This window comes from Amphibalanus amphitrite, unplaced genomic scaffold (genome assembly GCF_019059575.1).
Source record: "Amphibalanus amphitrite isolate SeventyFive unplaced genomic scaffold, NRLGWU_Aamphi_draft 000371F_arrow, whole genome shotgun sequence".
In the NCBI taxonomy this organism is placed as follows: Eukaryota; Metazoa; Arthropoda; class Thecostraca; order Balanomorpha; family Balanidae; genus Amphibalanus; species Amphibalanus amphitrite.
In genome coordinates this window covers 86,900-110,093 of record NW_024881865.1, presented here as the reverse complement: position 1 = coordinate 110,093, position 23,194 = coordinate 86,900, and the positions used below count along the sequence as shown (strand labels likewise).

At 50.0% G+C, this 23,194-nt stretch overlaps 2 protein-coding genes across 12 annotated transcripts in view; one reads left to right on the top strand and one right to left on the bottom strand.

Annotated features, from left to right (window-relative positions):
- Window positions 1-4,203, top strand: part of LOC122389771 (membrane-associated tyrosine- and threonine-specific cdc2-inhibitory kinase-like) — a 9,590-nt gene extending 5,387 nt beyond the window's left edge. For all 5 annotated transcript variants that reach the window (XM_043382123.1, XM_043382122.1, XM_043382124.1 and 2 more), the window contains one exon: window positions 175-4,203. In XM_043382123.1, coding sequence (XP_043238058.1) covers window positions 175-385 — 211 coding nt within the window. In that variant the 3' untranslated portion in view covers window positions 386-4,203. The remainder of the gene's footprint in view (window positions 1-174) is intronic.
- Window positions 3,998-23,194, bottom strand: LOC122389773 (isocitrate dehydrogenase [NADP] cytoplasmic-like). 7 transcript variants are annotated; one of them, XM_043382132.1, is made up of 11 exons: window positions 23,159-23,194; window positions 17,677-17,743; window positions 11,975-12,041; window positions 11,570-11,609; window positions 10,604-10,797; window positions 9,818-10,083; window positions 9,430-9,605; window positions 7,995-8,152; window positions 6,960-7,094; window positions 4,881-5,043; window positions 3,998-4,621 (listed from the first exon to the last, which is right to left on the bottom strand). In XM_043382132.1, exons 3-11 carry the CDS (start codon window positions 11,988-11,990, stop codon window positions 4,540-4,542), a joined length of 1,230 nt encoding a protein of 409 aa, XP_043238067.1. In that variant the 5' UTR covers window positions 11,991-12,041; window positions 17,677-17,743; window positions 23,159-23,194; the 3' UTR covers window positions 3,998-4,539. The 7 variants fall into 7 exon arrangements, with proteins under 7 accessions (XP_043238067.1, XP_043238063.1, XP_043238064.1 ...); XM_043382128.1 differs by having other exon boundaries at window positions 23,142-23,174; XM_043382129.1 differs by lacking the exons at window positions 17,677-17,743; window positions 23,159-23,194 and adding an exon at window positions 12,519-12,619.

Genomic DNA, 23,194 nt, shown 5'->3' with positions numbered 1-23,194 from the left:
GAGTTTGGCGTTCACCATTTATTCGAACTTCTGGCATTAGCTTTTATATTCTGTTCGGCGTCATGCCTCTTTGATAGCATCAATCAAATGATTACTCTCATTTAGGTACACTATTTAGGAATTACTGCTTGGCGTTTGTCAGTGTGAAAAGTACGTCTGCTCTCCTTCCCGCAGGGACGAGGCGGAGGACCCTGTACCGGTGCCTGCAGCGCCTCCCAGCGGTCGGCGCCTCCGGAGGCCGGCAGGCGGCGCCACCGGCGGCGGAGGAGACAGCAGTCCAGTGTCCCGCCGGCGCCACATGCCCCGGCCGCGAGCGCTCGGGTCGCTGCGCGGTGTCCAACAGAAGCTCGACTTCCAGGCGGCTCGGCTGAGCGATGACGATTGAACGCCGCTTGGCGGAGCTCTCTGAGGGACCAGAGAGACCCGAGACCGGTGGGACCGTCATCCCGGCTTCTACGTCAGTCCTAGGTGGGACCAGCGGCACCCAGGCACAGGACGGGGAGCGAGAGCCCTCCCCGCCGCCTGCCACTAACCAAAACACTGTACATAGAACCAGAGAGTATTGTATAAAAGTGCGTCGATGTGAACCTGAAGTGCCCCTACGGACCGCGGTGAGTTCACCGTCCGTCAGAACGCCCCTCGTGTCGCTGTGGAGAGGCCCAGTGGGTGTGTCTGAATGTCCGATAACAGTTGGTGACATACCAGGGAAATAAGCTAAAATTAAAGCGCTCTATTTATTGCTCCTGCCCCATGTTGAAGAGATACCCCTAAAAGCGTGATCTTTTATCGGCCCTTACGCAGCAAGGCAGTAATTCTCAGACCGGTGGATGGTATCCATAGAAAGAGAATGCGTCAAAGATTAACATGAATTAATTAAAATAACATTAAAATGTTAATTAAGCGTGGAAATTAGTCCCAAACATAAGCTAATTATTGCTCCTACCTCGGCGACGGCGCTCCCCGCAGTCGGCGGAGAAGCTAAAATAAAAGCCACCATCCTCCTCCGTAAGTCAATTTTAGAGCGGCCGAGTGGGCCGATGCGGGGCCACCAAACTGAAGTGAGACGTGGCTAGTAATTGCAAACCGCCATAGAAATCAATATCTTAAGACGTACAATATGGGATGATTACTCTGAAGCTGGAGTGAAAGCATGAGTAGATTGCAAGAAACGAAATGCATAGATTGGTTGAATTATGTACAATAGGCACAGCTCAGATGAAGCCATTTCTATGATGTTGACATATGACATAACCCTTCCTCTCCTCACGTATGACCTAAGTGCATTGGCAGTTACCGGCATAGTTTTTGAGCACGAGTGTAATTCGCCATCGGACCGCAATACATGTTGCTAGGCTGCTGCAATTACAACTAACATACGAATACTGCCTTCATTTGTAGACGTTTGTTTTTTTAGGCGGTCTTTGACGTGCAAGGGGGCATACCTGTCGACAACTTGAGTTTCTCCGAATTTCAAAAACTCCCAGAATTTCAATTCCTTATGCACTGTTGTAGGTACAGCTATGTTCACAAGTTTTCGTTTCCTCCTGTTCTAAAAAGGATGATATTTGTCGATTTCGTGCGTCGCTGATAGGAGGGTGCGTTTAATGATTAGGCCCAACGCTTTCTGCATCCACGAGTACCTTCAAAAGGGAACAACAGTTTCCATTTATTACACTATGGGACATGTGACAAAATGGCCACTGGAACACGCATGAAACGGAGCTCATATTCCTAAAAATGTCTACAATCACTTCTTTTCTGACACTATTAGCAAATACCATCTCAAGTTAGGTGGTTGACAGACAGTCAATGGAGATCTGGGGAGACTGAGTGATGCCAATTCATCACTTAACTGATAATGAGGGCCGAGGGAAGAGAAACATGCAACATGCACAACTGACAACTTGACAAGTGACAAAACACTACCACTATTGCGCAGTGCACAACAAATTACAGCAGCCAGCCCAAAAATGCTTTTGGTGGCTAATTGCAAAACAAGTCACTAATAAATGTCTTAGTTGCAGCTGAACACTGCACAATAATCACACTGTTCACACATTGAGTGAGATGCCACAGGTGGTTTGAATCACACTTTGGTTCAACTGTAAATCTGAAGTGTTGTCATGAGGTTCATGCCTCCATGATCACAGCACTTTGGTTGTGGTTGGCATGACACTTGTAGTCTGCAGAGTTCCACATGAACTGCAGACACCTCATCTGGTGGTCTTCATGTTGCTCAACTTCTTCAGGAGGCAAATGTCGACCACCCAGCGGAAGCATGGTCCTGCAGAAAAGAAAGGTAATGCATAAGGTACAAACATTATCTACTGAAACAGCTCCTTCTGTTGGCTGCTATTAAACTTTTAGCATAGGTAACATAACAACATGTATTCCATGTATATTACATTTGTTAAAGTAAAATACTGCCGGCTATTTCAAAACCAGAAAATGAAATTATATTGTGGCATAATTCAACTGCTCAGCTATCAGTATCAAATAATAATTAATTTAATATTTGGCATATTCTATATAACACATTCATAGAATATTCTACTTCACGTCACAAGGACTCACAATCTTTCTGTTGGGTGTTTGATTGACGCATTAACAAAGTTTGTCTTAGGTTTTATTATTGCAAAAAATTCATATTGCATTATTGTATCAAAATACTGCCAGCAATAACAAAACAAGAACATGAAATGCCAATGAGCAAGCCGCCTTTCCTTAAAATGGATTACTTTGAAAGGAATTTTAGTTTCTGTTAAGGAAAAGGAGAAATGATTATCAGGTAATTATCAGAAAACCACTCAACCAGCAAGTGGCTGGGTGGTTTCACAGCAAACATCAAGCCAAAACATATACTTGCATCTATCTAACAATTGAGCCATTTGACTACTACAAGGATATGTGAGCAAAATAAGAATCCAATTATCCAATGTTGACTTCCTTGCAAAGTGTATGCCTTATTTTATGAAAATGTGTCACTAGAATATGATACTTATCATCGAATATTATTTAATTTACGATTTATTTTGATCGGAATGCACATGGAGTCCCGCGCCATTTTCGTCGACGATGAATATGATCGTGTTTCATGAAGAGATAAGGGGTTTCAATGATCTTTCAAAGCAATAATTTGATGCAAAAATTTGTAGGAAATAATATGAAGCTGGTTCAAATGGCCATCAACCATTTAAAACACCGAAAATACTCACAACCCCGTCCCGACGACCACGCAGCACCGCGCACGCCACACTACTGGCACAATGCCAAAACTGCTGTCACAGCGGAAATGTTTTTTTTTCTCGATTGCAATTGTGGAATTATTTATTAAACAGAAGATGATCTTTCCGAAAAACCGACTGATTTCATACACAGATGCATGGAAAATAAAAAATCCCGGTAAGTTTATTTGTATTGTTTTGTCGATTTTGACATGCTCCTAGTTTGCAGCCATATTTCGATATGTTCTACAGGGAGTTCAGAATTATTTCAGGACCAATCTTTTCCTCATTCATTTTCCCGTCGATCATGAAATTTTTAGAGCGGAACAATTGGTTTCCAGGCGGTCCGAGCGGTTTTCGTGAGAAGGGTGCAAAAATCGGCGTCATTTTTAGAGCCTCGACACCAGCTCAACACAGGACCCTATGGGAGACGGTGAAGTAGCGGGAGCAATAAATAGAGCGCTCTAATTTTAGCTTATTTCCCTGGTGTGTCACCGACTGATAAGGACGGAGGCCAGCAGAACATAGCAACACTCGCCACAATCAGAGAAGAGGGGGGGGGGGGGTGGAGAGTTGTGCCGGTACCAAATCAGGGTGACTGTCACGGCGTCGGCCGGCCGCGCCGAGAGATGTGTGTCCACCCCGAGCGGAGGACAAGGCTGTGTATTTGAACGGGATGAATCGCGTATGTCACTAAGGTTGTCTGTTGTGTGTGTATATTGTCGGTGCACTGTCTGCATCATGCCGTAGCCCACTCACTGATAGCAATACCGTTGAGACCAGGAGTATTTTATTTAATCCCGATTATGATTTGAGCGCGGCTGCGAGCGTAGGGAATGTCGGCGGTCAGTTGTCTTCCGTAACAAGCTTCCAACACCACTCATCGTTGAGCGATGGCACACGGGCGGTCGTGCCTCTTGCATAGTGCGTAACTTCCTCACACATCGCCTCAATACAGTGGGATAATGAACGGATAAAACGTGTCGCAAATCTTACAAACACATGACACATCGTGACAAAGTAGATCAATCTAAAACAAGTGTGCACCATTCTATTGAAAGATGAGTTGATATAAAATATTTGTTAACCGTCATGGGTGGAATATAACAGCAAGACCAACCAGTGCATTTCATCAAAACACAACCTCATAATTACGTCTTAGGAGGATGAACAAGTTCCTGTATGGCAAACGGCGGCCTGAGAAAACAGCGGCCACGTATTTTGTTCCCGCCACCTGAGTTGACCCGGGGTCAGGTCATGGTCTATGGGTCGCCGAAGAGTCCACTGGAGCGGCGGGCCCCTAGAGTCGGCACCGTCACTTGGACAGCTTGGCCACCAGGTTGCTGGCCAGCTTGTCGAGGAACTCGAACGTGTTGAGGTAGTCGCCGCGGGTGACGCTGGCGGAGAACGAAAACGACGTGTCACACGATAACTATCTTATCGCATCACATGTACCCACAGAGCTTCAAACGAGCAAGGAGGCCGCTCCAAAACAACACTAAAACCGCCTCATTCAACGAGATGATGATGACGAACAAGACTAGACGATTTATTCTATTCCGGCTCAATAATCGTCAAGCAAACACTTGACTTAAAACATTAAAACTTCGAGCTGATCAACTCACTAGCTTCTCCATATTTTGATTGTTCACTCACTTGGCCATGCCCTTAATGCAGATGGCCAGATCTTTGGTCATGTGGCCGGCCTCGATGGTCTCAATGCAGACGGCCTCCAGGGCGCGGCAGAAGTCGCCCAGCCGCGGGTTGTCGTCCAGCTTGGCACGGTGCAGCAGGCCGCGGGTCCACGCGAAAATGGACGCTGCAGGACGCGGCGGGGAGCGTCACAGGTGGGGGAGGACCAGGGCGTATCGTCACGTCGATCGTGGCCGTGGGATATCAATGGGAGATCTCTAGACACTTGGGTAACGGTCGTGGTGTATCGGGACAACGGAACCGCGACGTGAACATGCGAGAGAGAAAAAAAAAGAACGCACAAGGCGACGGGTATCTTCGCAATCACGGATGGCGTAGTTTCACATTCCATCACATTACTCAAGACGTCGTAGGTTTTCGCAAAACAAATCGCAAATGCTACATGAAAAAGCCGGTACACCACGACTCATTCAAAAATGTGGAAACCATGAACCGTAACTCGTAAGCAACCCCTAGGAAGGGAATGATACCTCCCATGGACCACAGCGGGCGTTGTCGGGCAGCCCTCGTCGATGGGGTTGGTAGACACCGACAGAGGTAACTCACCGATGGGGTTGGTGGACGTCTCGTTGCCCTTCTGGTGCTGCCGGTAGTGCCGGGTGACGGCACTATCGGTGTTAATTACTCACCGATGGGGTTGGTGGACGTCTCGTTGCCCTTCTGGTGCTGCCGGTAGTGCCGGGTGACGGCACTATCGGTGTTAATTACTCACCGATGGGGTTGGTGGACGTCTCGTTGCCCTTCTGGTGCTGCCGGTAGTGCCGGGTCACGGGGTAGGCTCACCGATGGGGATTCACTCACCGATGGGGTTGGTGGACGTCTCGTTGCCCTTCTGGTGCTGCCGGTAGTGCCGGGTGACGGGGTAGGCTCACCGATGGGTTTCACTCACCGATGGGGTTTGTGGACGTCTCGTTGCCCTTCTGGTGCTGCCGGTAGTGCCGGTTCACAGGGTTTCACTCACCGATGGGGTTGGTGGACGTCTCGTTGCCCTTCTGGTGCTGCCGGTAGTGCCGGGTGACGGCACTATCGGTGTTAATTACTCACCGATGGGGTTGGTGGACGTCTCGTTGGCCTTCTGGTGCTGCCGGTAGTGCCGGGTCACAGGGTTTCACTCACCGATGGGGTTTGTGGACGTCTCGTTGCCCTTCTGGTGCTGCCGGTAGTGCCGGGTCACAGGGTTTCACTCACCGATGGGGTTGGTGGACGTCTCGTTGCCCTTCTGGTGCTGCCGGTAGTGCCGGGTGACGGGGTAGGCTCACCGATGGGTTTCACTCACCGATGGGGTTGGTGGACGTCTCGTTGCCCTTCTGGTGCTGCCGGTAGTGCCGGGTGACGGGGTTTCACTCACCGATTGGGTTGGTGGACGTCTCGTTGCCCTTCTGGTGCTGCCGGTAGTGCCGGGTGACGGGGTAGGCTCACCGATGGGTTTCACTCACCGATGGGGTTGGTGGACGTCTCGTTGCCCTTCTGGTGCTGCCGGTAGTGCCGGGTGACGGGGTAGGCTCACCGATGGGTTTCACTCACCGATGGGGTTGGTGGACGTCTCGTTGCCCTTCTGGTGCTGCCAGTAGTGCCGGGTGACGGGGTAGGCTCACCGATGGGTTTCACTCACCGATGGGGTTGGTGGACGTTTCGTTGCCCTTCTGGTGCTGCCGGTAGTGCCGGGTCACCGGGTTTCACTCACCGATGGGGTTGGTGGACGTCTCGTTGCCCTTCTGGTGCTGCCGGTAGTGCCGGGTGACGGGGTCGGCTCACCGATGGGTTTCACTCACCGATGGGGTTGGTGGACGTCTCGTTGCCCTTCTGGTGCTGCCGGTAGTGCCGGGTGACGGGGTCGGCTCACCGATGGGGTTTCACTCACCGATGGGGTTGGTGGACGTCTCGTTGCCCTTCCGGTGCTGCCGGTAGTGCCGGGTGACAGGGTTTCACTCACCGATGGGGTTGGTGGACGTCTCGTTGCCCTTCTGGTGCTGCCGGTAGTGCCGGGTGACGGGGTAGGCTCACCGATGGGGTTTCACTCACCGATGGGGTTGGTGGACGTCTCGTTGCCCTTCTGGTGCTGCCGGTAGTGCCGGGTGACGGTGCCGTGGGCCGCCTCAGACTCCACCGTCCGGCCGTCCGGACAGATCAGCACCGAGGTCATCATGCCCAGGGAGCCTGTGGCAAGGGTCAGGTTAGATCACCGAGGTCATCATGCCCAAGGAGCCTGTGACATGGAGTCAGGTCAGGACATTATATCCAGGGAACCTGTGACAGGGGGTCAGAGAGCTCCTCAACTGGCCTCATTAGCATAGTGTACCTGCAGATGTAAGTACATGTGCCAAGGTAGATGACAGAAAGCCAGAAGAAAAACTCGTCGCCGCTTTGCTCGCCATCCCGCATATAATTCTGGACACCCTGTTACTAGGCACGCTAGACAAGCCAGCCGACGAGTTTTTACACAACCCGGTAACCGGCCGAGATCGTACACTGGCTTCATCGAGCTACAGTTTAAATCCGAGAGTCGCGACTACGTGGCCGAGTGGAAATTTTCCGAACAGTACTGGAGGAAGCGTCGGTAGTGGAAATTTCCACCCTGTATCCTCTATCGTGGGGCCTGTATGCCAGTGTCTGAGAATGTGCAGGCGGGGCGCGATCCATTGCTGAAGTGAATAGCCACGTTGAACTCAATCCATTAGTTGTTAATAGGTCAACTGGCTTATTGATATTGCAGGGACAAGGTCATTATGAGCTCCGTTCAGTAAATAGAAGAGCAAACGTTCGTTAGCATACCAGCGAAGATCCCGCTCGGCAGTCTTGATGCGCGTATTCACCACACAAAAAAATGCACCGTCATTGTTTAACATCGTTTATCTAACGCTGCAGCGTACGGTCTAAAGTCGAAAGCTCAGCGGGTGTAAAAACGTACGGCAAGAGATCCTGCCTGATTCACACCAATGTATACAGTAGTTCAAAGAGAAGTATTGAGAACGAAAACCACCACCCATGCCTAAAAAACTACCCCTGCCCCAACCACCCCGAAAACAGCACGTCGACTTAAAACAACCCTGAACTCACCATATCCCTGCGCGACAGAGTCGCTCTGCACGTCTCCGTCGTAGTTTTTGCACGCCCAGACGAAGCCGCCCTCGGACTTCATGGCGTAGGCGACCATGTCGTCGATGAGACGGTGCTCGTACCAGATACCGGCGGCCTCATACTGGGGACGGTACTGCCTGAAGGGGGAGGAGGGAGATGTCAGTGATAGGAGAGGGGAGATCAACTGGTCCCGTTGTCACTTGATCATCATTATATTTAGTTAGATTGGAACAGCGTGTACACTGTACAGTGACATATTATTTGCGAAGCTTCATATCCACTATAATGGCTTCGGTCGGTAGTAACAATGGCCAGGAGGGGGAGGGAGAGACAGAAGGGAGGCGGGGCGGCCACAGGTGGTGGTCCGATGCAGCCCCACAACTGCACAGCGCGGTTCATCGCCCTTCCCCTCCCACGCGTTGGGGCCAGCGGGCACACTGTCCGTGGAGGAAGCACAGGGGTAGGGTGTTACACAAGGGTACTGGTGTTACACAGCTACGCGATATCGACCCGGCCCCGTCCGTGGTACAGACGGCCTCAGTGGCTGCGTGCCAGGTATCCACGTGTAAAAACAAACAAAGCCAGCCCCGACGGCACCAGACCACGAGATGGCGCATAACACATGCACACAGACAGGCCAGCCAGCCACTCTCCGGGCGGGATAACGGTCAAGTGGAGGGTGGGGCGAGATAGCGTACCGCCCTCATGAGTCATGACCCGTGTCATACTGGCCATCCGCTAGCAGGGAACCAGGCAGTAACTGTGCAACCGGTGATTTACGATGTTCGCAGGATGATCAGGAATGTTTGCAAAATGGGTCAACTATAGAGACTGATAAAACGCGTCACTCTGTCCTATGTGACGCTATGGTAAATGTTGACAAAGTCAGTGGAGAACACCGAGATAAGCGTAGCGTAGGCTGTAGGCTATAACAGGCTACGCAAAAATAGCGCACAAATTACGCGTATACATATGGAGACCGCGCCAGGCGCAAATTTACCGGTTAATTAGGCTGTCGCCTAGCCCGGCATCCCTATAACTAGACCAGACGACGAATCTGTCGCCAACCAACCGCAGCCCATCCACGTACGACGCACACGGCGCGGGGTTTATTATTTCACAACGGGGTCAACGTAACTATGCGAAATGGCAGCCGGGACACAAACTATGATCCCTGAACCCAGGAGAGTAGCTTGAATGACACATGTCATAAATGTCACGAATGTAAGCAGTGCGAAGTCGCTAACTGATACGGTGTAGCGTGAGATTACTACGCAGTGAGTAGTACTCCAGAAGGTACGTCGAGCGCTCTTACTGCTGTGTCCCGATAATTCTTACCCATGCCTTCGTTTTACGAGATCTTTTCGTATCCACACTACTCCCCGATACGTCAGACTACGACAAACAAACTCACTTGTCGTAGATCTCCTGGAAGATGTCCTTGAATCTGCCGTCGTACTTCTTCAAGATGGTGTTCTTGGTTGAGAGGTAGAGTGGGTACTTTTTCTCCAGAGCGTACTTGAAGGACGAGTGCGCGAAAGCCTCGATCGACTCGTCCGTGTTGTACATGCCCATCGCCACACCGGCTCCCTAGTGGAAAGACATTACGCAATGGTGTCAGAACATCTTCAGCGGCATGATGATCAAACATGTAAAATTGACTAATGGCCAAATCAGTATAACTTCGCAATGCGATAATATTATAATGTTTATGGCCTCTAATGGCCTCCCGTTGACTGTCCACTTCTTTCATCCTTTCCGCCGCCCACTATTGGCATGAAATCTGAAGTTTGTAAGCTCACCTGGAAGTTATGCACGGTGTGCGTCTGCGCGGGCCCTCCGTCGGCCGGTTTGAAGACGAGCTGAAGCTCCCCGGCGCCCGGTATCACCAGGTCGGTGGCCTTGTACTGGTCGGCGTGCGCGTGGCGGCCGATGATGATGGGCTTGGTCCAGCCGGTCACCAGCCGAGGGATGTTGGCGCACAGGATCGCCTCGCGGAACACGGTGCCGCCAAGGATGTTACGGATCGTGCCGTTGGGCGACTTCCACATCTTCTTCAGGTCAAACTCTGCCGGGAGGTGAGGAGAGGGGTGTGGCGTATCGTTCTGGGCTGAGCGTGCGATGTTGTGCATCTATTCCCAATACCAAATGAGAACTGGGACCGTTTGAAAACAAGTTTTCCAAGTGTGGCCGGAAGGACAAAGAAAGGGAGATACCAAACCATTCGCAGAGTTTGGCATCAGTAAAACTCCAGAAACGTTCTCGGATTTTCAAAAAGGCAATGTTTATCTCGACAGACATCCGTAATGACATCTGTGGAACCACTGGCTCATATGTCTGTATTAACTACGAAAAAAGCAAGTCGACATTAACTGGGCAGTAAGCGGTTCAAATGCAACTCTGGACTTTGTCACATCCAATAAACATTGTTCTTGCTCTCTGCCCAGCAGCAGTCTTCCTGACCTCTGATCGCGCACCGCCCAGACCGACCTCCGATCTCGCCCGCCGCCCAACGAGTCGACTCCGAGTCGACCCTGCCCACTGACCTCTGACCCTGCCCACTCACCTTTGACCCCATCCGGACTGACCTTTGACGCGCGCCTCGTCCGGAGTGATGGTGGCGCACTTGATGCCGACGCCGTACTTTTTGATGGCGTTAGCGCAGTCGACCGTCACCTGGTCGTCGGTGGCGTCGCGGCTCTGGATGCTCAGGTCAAAGAAGTGGATCTCTGGCTCCACGTGCGGCAGGATTAACTTTTCCTTGATGAGGTCCCAGATCACTCTGGGGGATAAATGGATGGGTGGATGCTTTAGCTGAGTAATTATGAGGAAATACGCTACTTACAAGAGATTTGATGGCTTTTAACTACACACAACAATGCACTTTATCCTAGACCTATATGAATTGATGCTTCAAACAACACACCTGAATACACTCCTGAATAAAACAGATCTGGCTACTGCAAAGCCTCTAGATCAAACATCTGACCTTGCTGTGAAATAACTCAAGTTCTGGTCTCTTCTGAGCCATCAGCCCCCCCCCCCCCCCACATACACACACAATCACCACAGACACACATTCATTGGCCTCAATTTGACCAATTGGACTTAAGTTACAAGGCTCCTCATGATGAGCAAACAATGACTGCTGGGTACCTACTTGCTGAAGGCCATTACTCTATTTGCTCTGATAATCAAATTCCTCACACTTTACTCTCATTTCATCTCCTCAGCCTCTCTCCCCTCCATGCCTCTTTCTCACCATCTTTCTGAACTTTCATCTTCTCTATTCCAATCAATCTGCTAATGTCATCCCTTCTCTCTCCCCTCCCTTTCCATTTCCTCCTATCTCCCAGACACCCTTTTCCATAAATCCTATTGCACTTGGTCCTGTCAACATCTCTTTTTCAGTCTTGCTCTCACCATCTCATCAACTCAAAAGCTCTGACCTCACTTTCACATTCTCTTTCTTTCTGTCTTTCTTTTTGTTTCTGTGTTCTTAAGCATAGCAATATTTCAAAGGGTTATGATAGACCCAAAAACTCATGGCTTACCTGGTCATCTCATCTCCCTGCATTTCCACAACTGGTCCACCTGAAATAAGTAGAATGATTTTATACAATATGTTTGAGCAGTAAAAGCCAAACATCCTAGTCAAGAGAAGACTTTCATTCCAAAAACCTAGTCCAGAGCATACTTTTAATGCTTTATTTAGGACATGTAAGTGAGATAAAAAAATAGAGCCAAAAAAAGTAACTTAACAAATAAAACAACTTCTCATAAAGGTCTCTGAATGCCAGAATGCTGCCCTTGCATTGCATGCCATTCTGAATTCACATTTCATTTTAGCAATGTTTTCATTTTGTAGCTTATCTTGATCTTTAACTTAACTAGCCATGAAATGTTTGAAAACATAGGGAGATAGCCATCTGAAAATGGCCAAACTTGTCAAAACTTACAGTTGATTTTCTCCATGATTTTGGTTTTCTTGACCTTTGTAAGCTGAATTCAGTGTCAATCCTTTCCCTGCAGAGGGCAGACAATGATTAGCTTATAGAAATCATACATTTGAGTTTTAAATGATGGTTCCTAGGTTCCTTTTATTTTTAAATGTTGTGAAAAAATAAACAGATACCTAGATGAAACAAAATAGGCAATGGTTACAAATGTGAAACAAATCACACAGAACCAGATACATCGAAAATAATTGCCATGTAAAACCAGAATCTAGAACCAATACAGATTACTTGAATATTTACAGCACAAATGAAATTAAAATGCCATCCCATTCACAATACACAACTGCAACAGAAACAAAATGAAAAGGATCAGGATGGGCTGGATAGTGGATTGGGATGGACCTGACCTGTGTATAACTTTCAGTGGACTTCCTGGAGGTTTGAGGTAAGTTGGGGCACTTGTAGGCAACAATGCAACTAGTGAAGGGCTAACGACCTGCACCGTGCACCATGCAACAAATTGCAGGCACATTTTACAACCCACCCGACTCCTTTACGAACTCGAAGGAAAGTGTCGTGCCGGTGGTGCCGGTATTCAAAGAAGGTAAAATTCGACCATCAAGGGTTCTTTGGTATGTTACGTTGTACCTACCATATGTTCTACTAGCTTTTACCACTAGACTAGTGGTAAAATGACATCTTATACCAAGTCGAAAATATTTTTTACTAAGACCGAAGGCAAATTTCTTTTGAATAATATTTCATGTGAGTATTTAGCTATTTTTGGCTTTTTGGAAAACTATCCAAAATTTATTTTGGAGTATTGAGAAGAAAAATATATTTGTTGATACACATCTAGAAGTGAAAGCTAGACTCCTTACGAATATCCTAGCTTACTATAAGTTAAACAGACTCCCACCAGGGGGCTCCCACGTCGCGTGAGTGGTGCCCAAGAGGTGGTGCCGTTCAGGTGTTGTCCATCTGAACTGAAGGGTCCGTATCAAAGCGTCCAAGACCGCAGCACCCAAAGTACGCAACATCCAAAACCGCAGCGTCCAAAGTACGCAACGTCCAAAATACGTCCAAAATCGGGTTTATAGGGGGCATTCACAAAGTCCAAAACCGAAACATCCAAAACCGCAACTTCCAAAAACGTATCATCCAAAAAACGCAACATCCAAAGACGCAACATCCAAAGTACGTAACCTCCAAAACCACAACATCCAAGACCACGACATATCCAAGGCACGCAACATCCAAAACCAACCTAACCTAACCTAACCTAACCTAACCTAACCGAAACTAACCTAACCTACTGATTTTTGCCTATCCCTAACCCAACCTAACCTAACCTAACCTAACCTACTGATTTTCGCCTACCGGGGATAAGGAAACCCAACCTAACCTAACCTAACCTAACCTAACCTAACCTAACCTAACCTAACCTAACCTAACCTAACCTAACCTACTGATTTATGCCTACCGGGGATAAGGAAACCTAACCTAACCTAACCTAGCCTAACCTAACCTAACCAAACGGTTTTGGATGTTGCGTACTTTGGATGTTGCGTACTTTGGATGTTGAGTACTTTGGATGTTGCGTACTTTGGATGTTGCGGTTTTGGATGTTTCGGTTTTGGACGTTGTGAATGCTCCCTATATACCCGATTTTGGACGTATTTTGGACGTTGCGTACTTTGGACGCTGCGGTTTTGGATGTTGCGTACTTTGGATGCTGCGGTTTTGGACGCTTTGATGGTCCCCCCCATCTGAACTGCACAGTCACGTGACCCATTTGACCTTCGGATCCAATTCTGGTAGTCAATTCTGGCGCTTTTGTTACCATAGCGAAAAATATAACCCCGTGTTCAAAGTTTTGCTGACGACTAAGATTCTGCGTAATCTGGCCAATGACGTTCGAGAACCGCGGCCAAGCCCCGCTGATCTTGAACGTGATTGGTCGGACGGCGTTTAGAATCTTCGTCGTCCGGGAGACTGCGAACACGGGGTAAGCCAAGGGGTAAACAATCTGTGCGTGGAATGGGGAGTGGTGAATTTGTAAGGGCGATGATAGGCTGATTCGTCGATTTTTATTTATACTTTTATCCTTATTATACATTCTGATCATTTTGTTTATGTTCAGGAGTTTTCTCTGTTGATTTAACATCAAAAAACTTTGTGTTTTACTGTTAATGCCAAGTGCCATGTTGATATTGAAATTGGGTTACAATTCCATATTCACCTGTTTTTCTATGGCCTGTTGTGCATCATATTATTGGTAATGTGAATATAGGTACTCCATACACTGCTATTTTTGGGTATATATTAATGTCTGACCTGATTTTACTTCACGTCTTCACTTCACCTTATATTTTCTTGCAACAACAGTTATCACACCATTATTGTGCAAAAATAAGGGTGGTGTTTCGCGACACTTGCCAGCCACTTTTGATTTCCATAGAGACATCAACAAGCCTATACCTCCAACACTACCAGAGGTTGACGCTAGCTCACAGATTGCGCTGGCAGCGCCAGCGCGCCCGTGAAACACAGCCAGGGGTTTCCTCTGTAACGTCATTGTTGTCTAGGTACTTGGGCCTTCATCAATTGTTAACAGCTACAAAAATTGGAATTAAAAATGTCCAGGTATTGTGAGCATCAGCCGAACAGGGAAGTGAATTTGGCTACAGCCCATCTTGCAACGCCTCAGTGAAATATAACGAGAAACTTAAATTGAGGGAGCAGCTACATAACTGAGGTAAAGCCCATCAATCCTTGTGGATTTACCTACATAACTGAGGTAAATCCACAAGGCACTTTGAGTTCAAACTATGAAGTGACTCCAAGCGAAATATAACAGAAATTGGGACTTTGTGGAGCTTAGAAATAATCTGCTTAGTGCTGGATGAATGTTTTCACTTAAAATAAACACCACCATATTTGAGTCATGAAAAAGTGTTTGGTAAGCATAAGCTTGTAGCATAAAAGATGTTTGTGAAATGTCACTAGATTTTAAAGTGTTAGTCTCTGCACATTGATTCTCAGATTGTTTGAATGATGAAGTCTCTGCACAGTCTCTGATTGACTGAATGAGCTCTGCAGTCACAATAATGAAGTTCATGGGAAGATATGATTTGTAATAAAAGAATAATATTTTGAGTTGATTTTACCTATTCTGTGAAGATCATAGCATGTTAACAGCATTCCAAACAGGGCATGTCAAAGGTTGGATGGATCTTGCGATTTCCTTGAAGTGTGACTGTTTACCATATGTTGTTTTTTTATTCAAAGTTATTGTTAAAGTCAACCAACTTTTGCAACATTGAGGATCATACTTGAGCTTTGGAAACAAGACATATTATGTAGTTATGCTGATCTTCTTTTCCAGTCTTTGATTATCACTTAATTTCATTCACTTTTGATGTAGTGAAATTCATGATCATTTTAATGACAAGCTACATTTGAAATGTATTGTTGCTCCCATTTTACCATGCATATTTTTGTGTCTTGTGAGGTCTCATATCAATATAGCAATAACAAGAGCAGTAACATGCATAGTTTGCTTGTGTTGTCATAACTTTGTACAATATTTCCAGCTTTATAATATGCAGTTACCTCACATTGGGCATCACACATATATTTTTTCCTGCAGGAGGAAAGACACAGAGCCAACTAGTGACTCATGTTTGTGCTCCTATCACTTCACCCCTGGGGAATCAGTGCCTACACCCCTTGAGTATAATGGTCATCGAGGGGTGCTGTCCTGACATGTTCACTTTCTGTTGAGAAGGTTAGAACAAATACCATGTGTGTCATTTAGTTGCATATATAATACCTTCATGTTAAGTCTGCATTAAGTCTAAAGTCTGTAGCCACCCTTAATCCTAGGTTGTTGTGACCTTAATCTAGCCTGGGTGAATATCTGGCTGTACTTAAAGCACAGACTGCGCTACGCCCCGGCACGGCGGCCGGGGCGCCTCCCCTGGAAGAAAACGGCATCGGGGAGAGGGGACGGACGGCGAGGAGCCGGGGAAGGAGCGCGGCACCGTCACCCCACAAGCCGCCCGCAGCACCGCCGTTATTCTTGTGCCTCTTGGGCGCCGCCGACGCCCTGCGGTTGGGGAGCGCATCCCAGACGGGCGGGAGCCGGGAGGGCCGCCTGCGCCACCCGGCCGGCGAAGCAGCAGCCCGGCCAGGCGCGGCGGGCGGCTGGGTAGCGGCCGGACTGAGACGAGTCCCGAGTCGCTCCATGTCTGTCCCTTGCGAAACTAGTACCGCCGCCGCCCAGCCTTGATGGGTCACTACGAGGAAAAGGCGAGCCCGCTCCCAGTACCTGGCGTGGAGCTCCCGCGCGGGTACGCCGCCTCACCGATGGCCCCTGGTCTTCTCTCTCTCTCTCTCTCTCTCTCTCTCTCTCTCTCTCTCTCTCTCTCTCTCTCTCTCTCTCTCTCTCTCTCTCTCTCTCTCTCTCTCTCTCTCTCTCTCTCTCTCTCTCTCTCTCTCTCTCTCTCTCTCTCTCTCTCTCTCTCTCTCTCTCTCTCTCTCTCTCTCTCTCTCTCTCTCTCTCTCTCTCTCTCTCTCTCTCTCTCTCTCTCTCTCTCTCTCTCTCTCTCTCTCTCTCTCTCTCTCTCTCTCTCTCTCTCTCTCTCTCTCTCTCTCTCTCTCTCTCTCTCTCTCTCTCTCCTCTCTCTCTCTCTCTCTCTCTCTCTCTCTCTCTCTCTCTCTCTCTCTCTCTCTCTCTCTCTCTCTCTCTCTCTCTCTCTCTCTCTCTCTCTCTCTCTCTCTCTCTCTCTCTCTCTCTCTCTCTCTCTCTCTCTCTCTCTCTCTCTCTCTCTCTCTCTCTCTCTCTCTCTCTCTCTCTCTCTCTCTCTCTCTCTCTCTCTCTCTCTCTCTCTCTCTCTCTCTCTCTCTCTCTCTCTCTCTCTCTCTCTCTCTCTCTCTCTCTCTCTCTCCCCGACGCCAAAACCGGCTCACAGCGGCGTTCATGTCGGCCGGGGCGAAATGATTTGATGAATTATTTCATAAAGGCATTAACAGTGACAAAAGACAAAAGTTCAACAAATTCTACGCATGAATCATCCAGTAGGTACTGGCTTCGAGAACAGTTAAAATGAAGATGCACAAGAAATCGTAATTTCCCAATGACATGACATGGCTGTCGCAATGCTTAGCCGCAATCACCTCTTTTTGTAGTTCAAATGGTAAGTAGTTTTTGAAATTATCCGATAAAAATCTAAAATTGATACCATATGAAAGACCAATCAATTCTACACATGAATCAGGGTGTATCTTTGAGAAAAACTTGAAAGTTTAGGTGTGATAAGAAAAACAAATAAAAATGAACCATTTCCCCATAGACTTTACATTGGCTCCAAAATCGCATGGATCCAGAATTTCTGGAAGTGCCCTCGCCACAACTGCACGTGCGCTGCGCTCGAAAATGATCACGTGACCAAATCCAGATGAGATCACCACAAATGAAATTAAAATGCCATCCCATTCACAATACACAACTGCAACAGAAACAAAATGAAAAGGATCAGGATGGGCTGGATAGTGGATTGGGATGGACCTGACCTGTGTATAACTTTCAGTGGACTTCCTGGAGGTTTGAGGTAAGTTGGGTAACTTAACTAGCCATGAAATGTTTGAAAACATAGGGAGATAGCCATCTGAAAATGGCCAAACTTGTCAATACTTACAGTTGATTTTCTCCATGATTTTGGTTTTCTTGACCTTTGTAAGCTGAATTCAGTGTCAATCCTTTCCCTGCAGAGGGCAGACAATGATTAGCTTATAGAAATCATACATTTGAGTTTTAAATGATGGTTCCTAGGTTCCTTTTATTTTTACCTGAGCATGACCGTATGTACCTACTGTGCACTCAACATAATGGTCTGTTCGTTTATTGCAGAGAGTTGCCTCATTCAATGAACAATAAACTCGAATGTTTGAAATGCTTATCCAGCTATGAGGCAACTCTGATTGCACCTCGGTGTCGCACAGGCCCGACAAGAACTGGAATAGCACCATTTCCTCCTCGAAGTTTACTGCCCGGTCACAACGGCACTGTACGACCAAGTGACACTGTCGCGCCACCTCACGCAGCCTCGCCGCGAATTGCGCCACGGGCTGACCGGGATCTTGCTTCATCCGCTGGAGCTTGAGGATGTGGGATAGCCGGTTCTCAGGTCGCACCATGAGGTCTGCGATATGAGTCAGGAGTTGGTGCTCGCTCAAGGATGTGAGTCCAGCACCAAATCGGGCGTACAACAGGCTGTACGCAGGCGAAGGCAGCGCTTGCAAGACAGTGTCTGGGTCATCGCCAGATATGCCGGCCCTTCGCTTGTAGGTCGTGAGCTGCTGCCTGAAGACCCCCAGCGCCGTGTCTGTTACAACACCATCTGGCGAGACCTCCAGTGTTGGTAACTTGGCCTTCTCAGGGGCGGCAGCAGCGGTTGGTGGGTGCGACGCTGTCTGATGCATCTGCAGCAGCTGAATGCCCACTGACCCGTCAAGCGCCGGAGTCTGGAACCCACAGTTGGGCCAGGGGCACTGCAACTGGATTGCAGAGGGCGTAGGTTGAGCAGGAGTGGTCATAGCTGTAGTTGCAGGCTTGTCGGCTCGATCAGATAGCAAAACTTCAGTGGAGTTGCCTCATAGCTGGATAGCTGGATAGATGGCTGACACGGGTGCCACAGTGACCTGCTGCGGCCCGGATACCCTCAGCGCCCTAGGTGTGCGGCGGTCGTCCTTGCTGCCGTCACGTATCACGCTCTCGACCGCCAACCGGGCCCGACTTACGATCTGGGGAACCCTCCCTGCCACCATCCAAGTGAGTAACGGGGGCCGGTCGGCGTCTACGCTGGAGGCTGTGTATGTGGCGGAGGAACTGACTGGACTGTACCTCTCTGCCCGTGCACTCCAGGCGCTGGGCTCCATTTCCTCCGAGTTCCCCTACCCACCTTCGGGTAAACCAGGAGCTGTCTCCGCGCTCGACACCGAGCCGGCTGCTTCGGCTCCGTCTGCACCTGACCTGGCACCATGCGGATGCCCTCGCCGCGCTCCGACACCCGAGCCGCCACCTCTGCCAGATAACCCCACCGATGCTGACATCCCTGCCCTGAAGCAGCTGCTGCTCGACCATTACGCGTCATCCACGTTTAACACTTGCTGCCACCAGCCCCTCCCCCTCATGCACGGCCCACCCCTCGAGTTCGCCGTGAAGCCTGGCGCGACCCCTCACGCCGTGTACACACCAGCTGTCGTTCCCCTACACTGGGAAGACAGGGTGCGTCGGGACCTTGACAGGGACGTCGCCATGGGGGTACTGGAAAAAGTAGACGTCAACGAGCCAGTCACGTGGTGCTCACGAATGGTAGTGACCCGCAAGCACAACGGCGAGCCCCGCCGAACCATCAACTTCCAGGCCCTCAACGAGGCCAGCATCCGTCAGACGCATCCCACAATGCCCCCTTTCCAAAAAGCCATGGCCGTGCCCGCGGATCAGTGGAAAACCACTACAGATGCCTTCAACGGCTACCACTCCGTCGCCATTCGCGAATCGGACCGCCACCTCACGACCTTTCTGACACCATGGGGCAGGTACCGCTACAAAACCGTCCCTCAAGGGTACAAGGTCTCCGGAGATGCCTACACTCACCGATTCGATCGGGTCACACTGAATGTGAAGTCTTGTGACAGGGTCATCGATGACTCCATCCTGTACCAGCCCACGATTCGATGCATGTTCCAACATGCGGCGGAGTATCTGACGCTCTGTGGCCGAAACGGCATCCTCCAGAACCGCGACAAGTTCGTGTTCTGTGAAAAGACCGTGGACTGGGCCGGCTTTCGTCTGGGCCCTGACGGCGTCCGACCGTTGCCGTCCCACACGGAGGCTATTCGGTCGTTTCCGACGCCGACCTCGGTGACCGACCTTCGATCATTCATGGCTCTGGTCAATCAAGTGTCGGCTTTCTATGCCACCCAGCCTAAACTCCTCCCCTTCCGCGCCCTCCTTAAGAAGGACTGTCCTTGGTACTGGGACGAGACTCTGGACCAGCTGTTCCGAAACACCAGGGAGGTCATCGCTCGGGAGGTGGAGAAGGGAATCCAGTCGTTTGACCGCGCCAAGCCCACGTGCATCCTCACGGACTGGTGTAAAACAGGACTCGGGTACGTCCTCCTTCAAAAACACTGTACCTGCACCGAACTCAAGCCGACCTGCTGCCCCGCTGGGTGGCGTGTGTGTGGCGTCGGGTCTCGGTTCACCTCTAGCGCCGAGAGTCGCTATTCCCCAACAGAGGGCGAGGCATTGAGCGTCACCAATGCCCTCGAAAAAACTAAATACTTTACACTCGGCTGTGACCAACTGGTGGTGGGAACCGACCACAAACCTCTCCTGGGTATTTTCGGCGACCGTTCCCTGGACGGCATAGACAATCCTAGGCTGAGACGCCTAAAAGAGAAAAGCTTCGGCTGGTCCTTCTCTCTGGTCCACGTCCCGGGTCGCCTCCATGGAGGCCCCGACGCTCTCTCGAGGTATGGTGTGAGGGAACAGCGCGAGGGGTCCGATGACAGCTTTGTCGAGTCACAGATCGACGAGCTGTTTGTGGTCGATGAGGGCTACTCTTTCCATCACCTATTCTCTCTAATGGCACGCCCGCAGGATCCAGGTGATGAAGACGACTCCGACATTCTGTGCTCGGTGTCGCCAGCACTGCAACCGATCGACTGGCCCACCCTGTCTCGGGCGTCGGAACAAGACCCCATCATCCGCCAGGCAGTTCAAATGGCGAACACGTCATTCCCTGCGTGTCCGGATGGTTTCCCTCATCCACTCCGCGCTCTTTGGCGCATCCGGCACGACCTCAGCACGTCGGGGCCCGTCCTTCTCTTCCACGGCCGACCTGTCATCCCGAGGCTCTCAGGTCCCGTGTCCTAGACACCCTCCATGCCGCGCACCAGGGAGTGACTGGCATGAGGCTACGCGCGGAACGCTCCGTGTTTTGGCCCCACATGTCCCAGGACATTGAAGCGGTCCGGCAACGCTGCGCGGCTTGCAACAGACATGCGCCATCACAGGCCGACATGCCGCCTATCCCACCAGCCACGCCGGAATATCCATTCCAACACGTGGCTGCCGATTACTTCACGTACATGGGGAACACATACGGGGTCGTTGTTGACCGATTCAGCAATTGGTTTCAGATCTGGCGCGGCATCAGCCTAAAAGGCGTCCTCATGGAACTCTGCCGCGGTCTGGGGGTCCCCGAAACACTCACAAGTGATGGTGGGCCTCAGTTCATGGCCCAAGAGGTAAATGATTTCCTCGTTCAGCACGGGATCCACCACCGCCTCACATCGGTCGCTTTTCCTCACGCGAACTGCCGTGCTGAGGTCGCTGTGAAAACGGCCAAACGCCTCATACGGGACAACGTCACTGCTGATGGGTCCCTCGACTCTGTGAAACTCACTCGCGCACTCTTGCAGCACCGCAACACCCCTGACAGAGACACCGGCTTGTCCCCAGCTGAGCTAGTCCTCGGGAGACAGTTGCGGGACTTCCTCCCAGGGCTACCGCTGCAGCCCCCCCTACGTAACCACAAGGATCTCAGCCAGACGTGGCAAGATGTCGCATGCTGGAGGGAGAAAGCACTAGCCAAGCGCACCTCTCGTGACCATGAGCGTCTGCAAGCACACACTAAGGACCTGCCTCCACTAAAAGCTGGCCAGCATGTGCTGGTTCAAAATCAGTCGGGCAACCACCCTCGAAACTGGGACCGCCGTGGAGTGGTGGTGGCCGCATTGCCGTTTCGGCAATACCAGATCATGCTCGACGGATCACGACGGATGACCCTACGCAATCGGAAGTTCTTGCGCTCGTTTGTACCCCTCGCGCACACGACACCTACTGTCCCTCTTCCCGCGCCCAGGCCCCACCCCGCCGATCACGGTCTGCACCACCCACAGCTGCGACCTGGCACTGCTCAGTCTTCGCTGACTGGCACACCACCGTCCCAGACCGACGAGGCTGAGTCACTTCCGCCCCCCGCGCAGGGCCCCAGTCCAGAGCCAGATCCTGCAAACGCCGCCTCATCGCCCTCGGCGACCCCTCCAGCTGTGGCCCTTGAATCAGGGACGCACTCCCCTGACCGACAGCCTACTGCTATACCGGTGTGTCTCCCGAATCACTGTCACCCGTGCTCGCGTTCCCTAACCACCCCTCGCTCAGACCGGGAGCTGCCACCGTCCTCTCGGGGTCGCCGACGGTTCGCACGTGATGTTCTCGATCTGTAGTATCTCTGCGCCACCTATGTGCTGCTTACCGACTACTAGCGCCCAGTGATGCACAACATGTACCCGACAAGCGCCCGGTGTGCGCACTCGTGTGTTCGTCGTCACTGCGTGTGTTTTACGAGTCATGTGCGCACTCGTGTGTTCGTCGTAACTGCGTGTGCTTTACGAGTCATCCAGTGTTTCTTTCACATGCGTTCCAGACCTTCCTGTAATGCAGATTATGCCATGTCTCTTTTGACCATCATGTTGCTTACTGGGGAAGTTACCACGTTCATTTTCATTTTTAGCTTCCGCAACAAGATCTCGTGCCTGCGTTTCGCATCCACTCGTTTCCGTGGGGGCATACCTGAGCATGACCGTATGTACCTACTGTGCACTCAACATAATGGTCTGTTCGTTTATTGCAGAGAGTTGCCTCATTCAATGAACAATAAACTCGAATGTTTGAAATGCTTATCCAGCTAATTTTTAAATGTTGTGAAAAAATAAACAGATACCTAGATGAAACAAAATAGGCAATGGTTACAAATGTGAAACAAATCACACAGAACCAGATACATCGAAAATAATTGCCATGTAAAACCAGAATCTAGAACCAATACAGATTACTTGAATATTTACAGCACAAATGAAATTAAAATGCCATCCCATTCACAATACACAACTGCAACAGAAACAAAATGAAAAGGATCAGGATGGGCTGGATAGTGGATTGGGATGGACCTGACCTGTGTATAACTTTCAGTGGACTTCCTGGAGGTTTGAGGTAAGTTGGGGCACTTGTAGGCAACAATGCAACTAGTGAAGGGCTAACGACCTGCACCGTGCACCATGCAACAAATTGCAGGCACATTTTACAACCCACCCGACTCCTTTACGAACTCGAAGGAAAGTGTCGTGCCGGTGGTGCCGGTATTC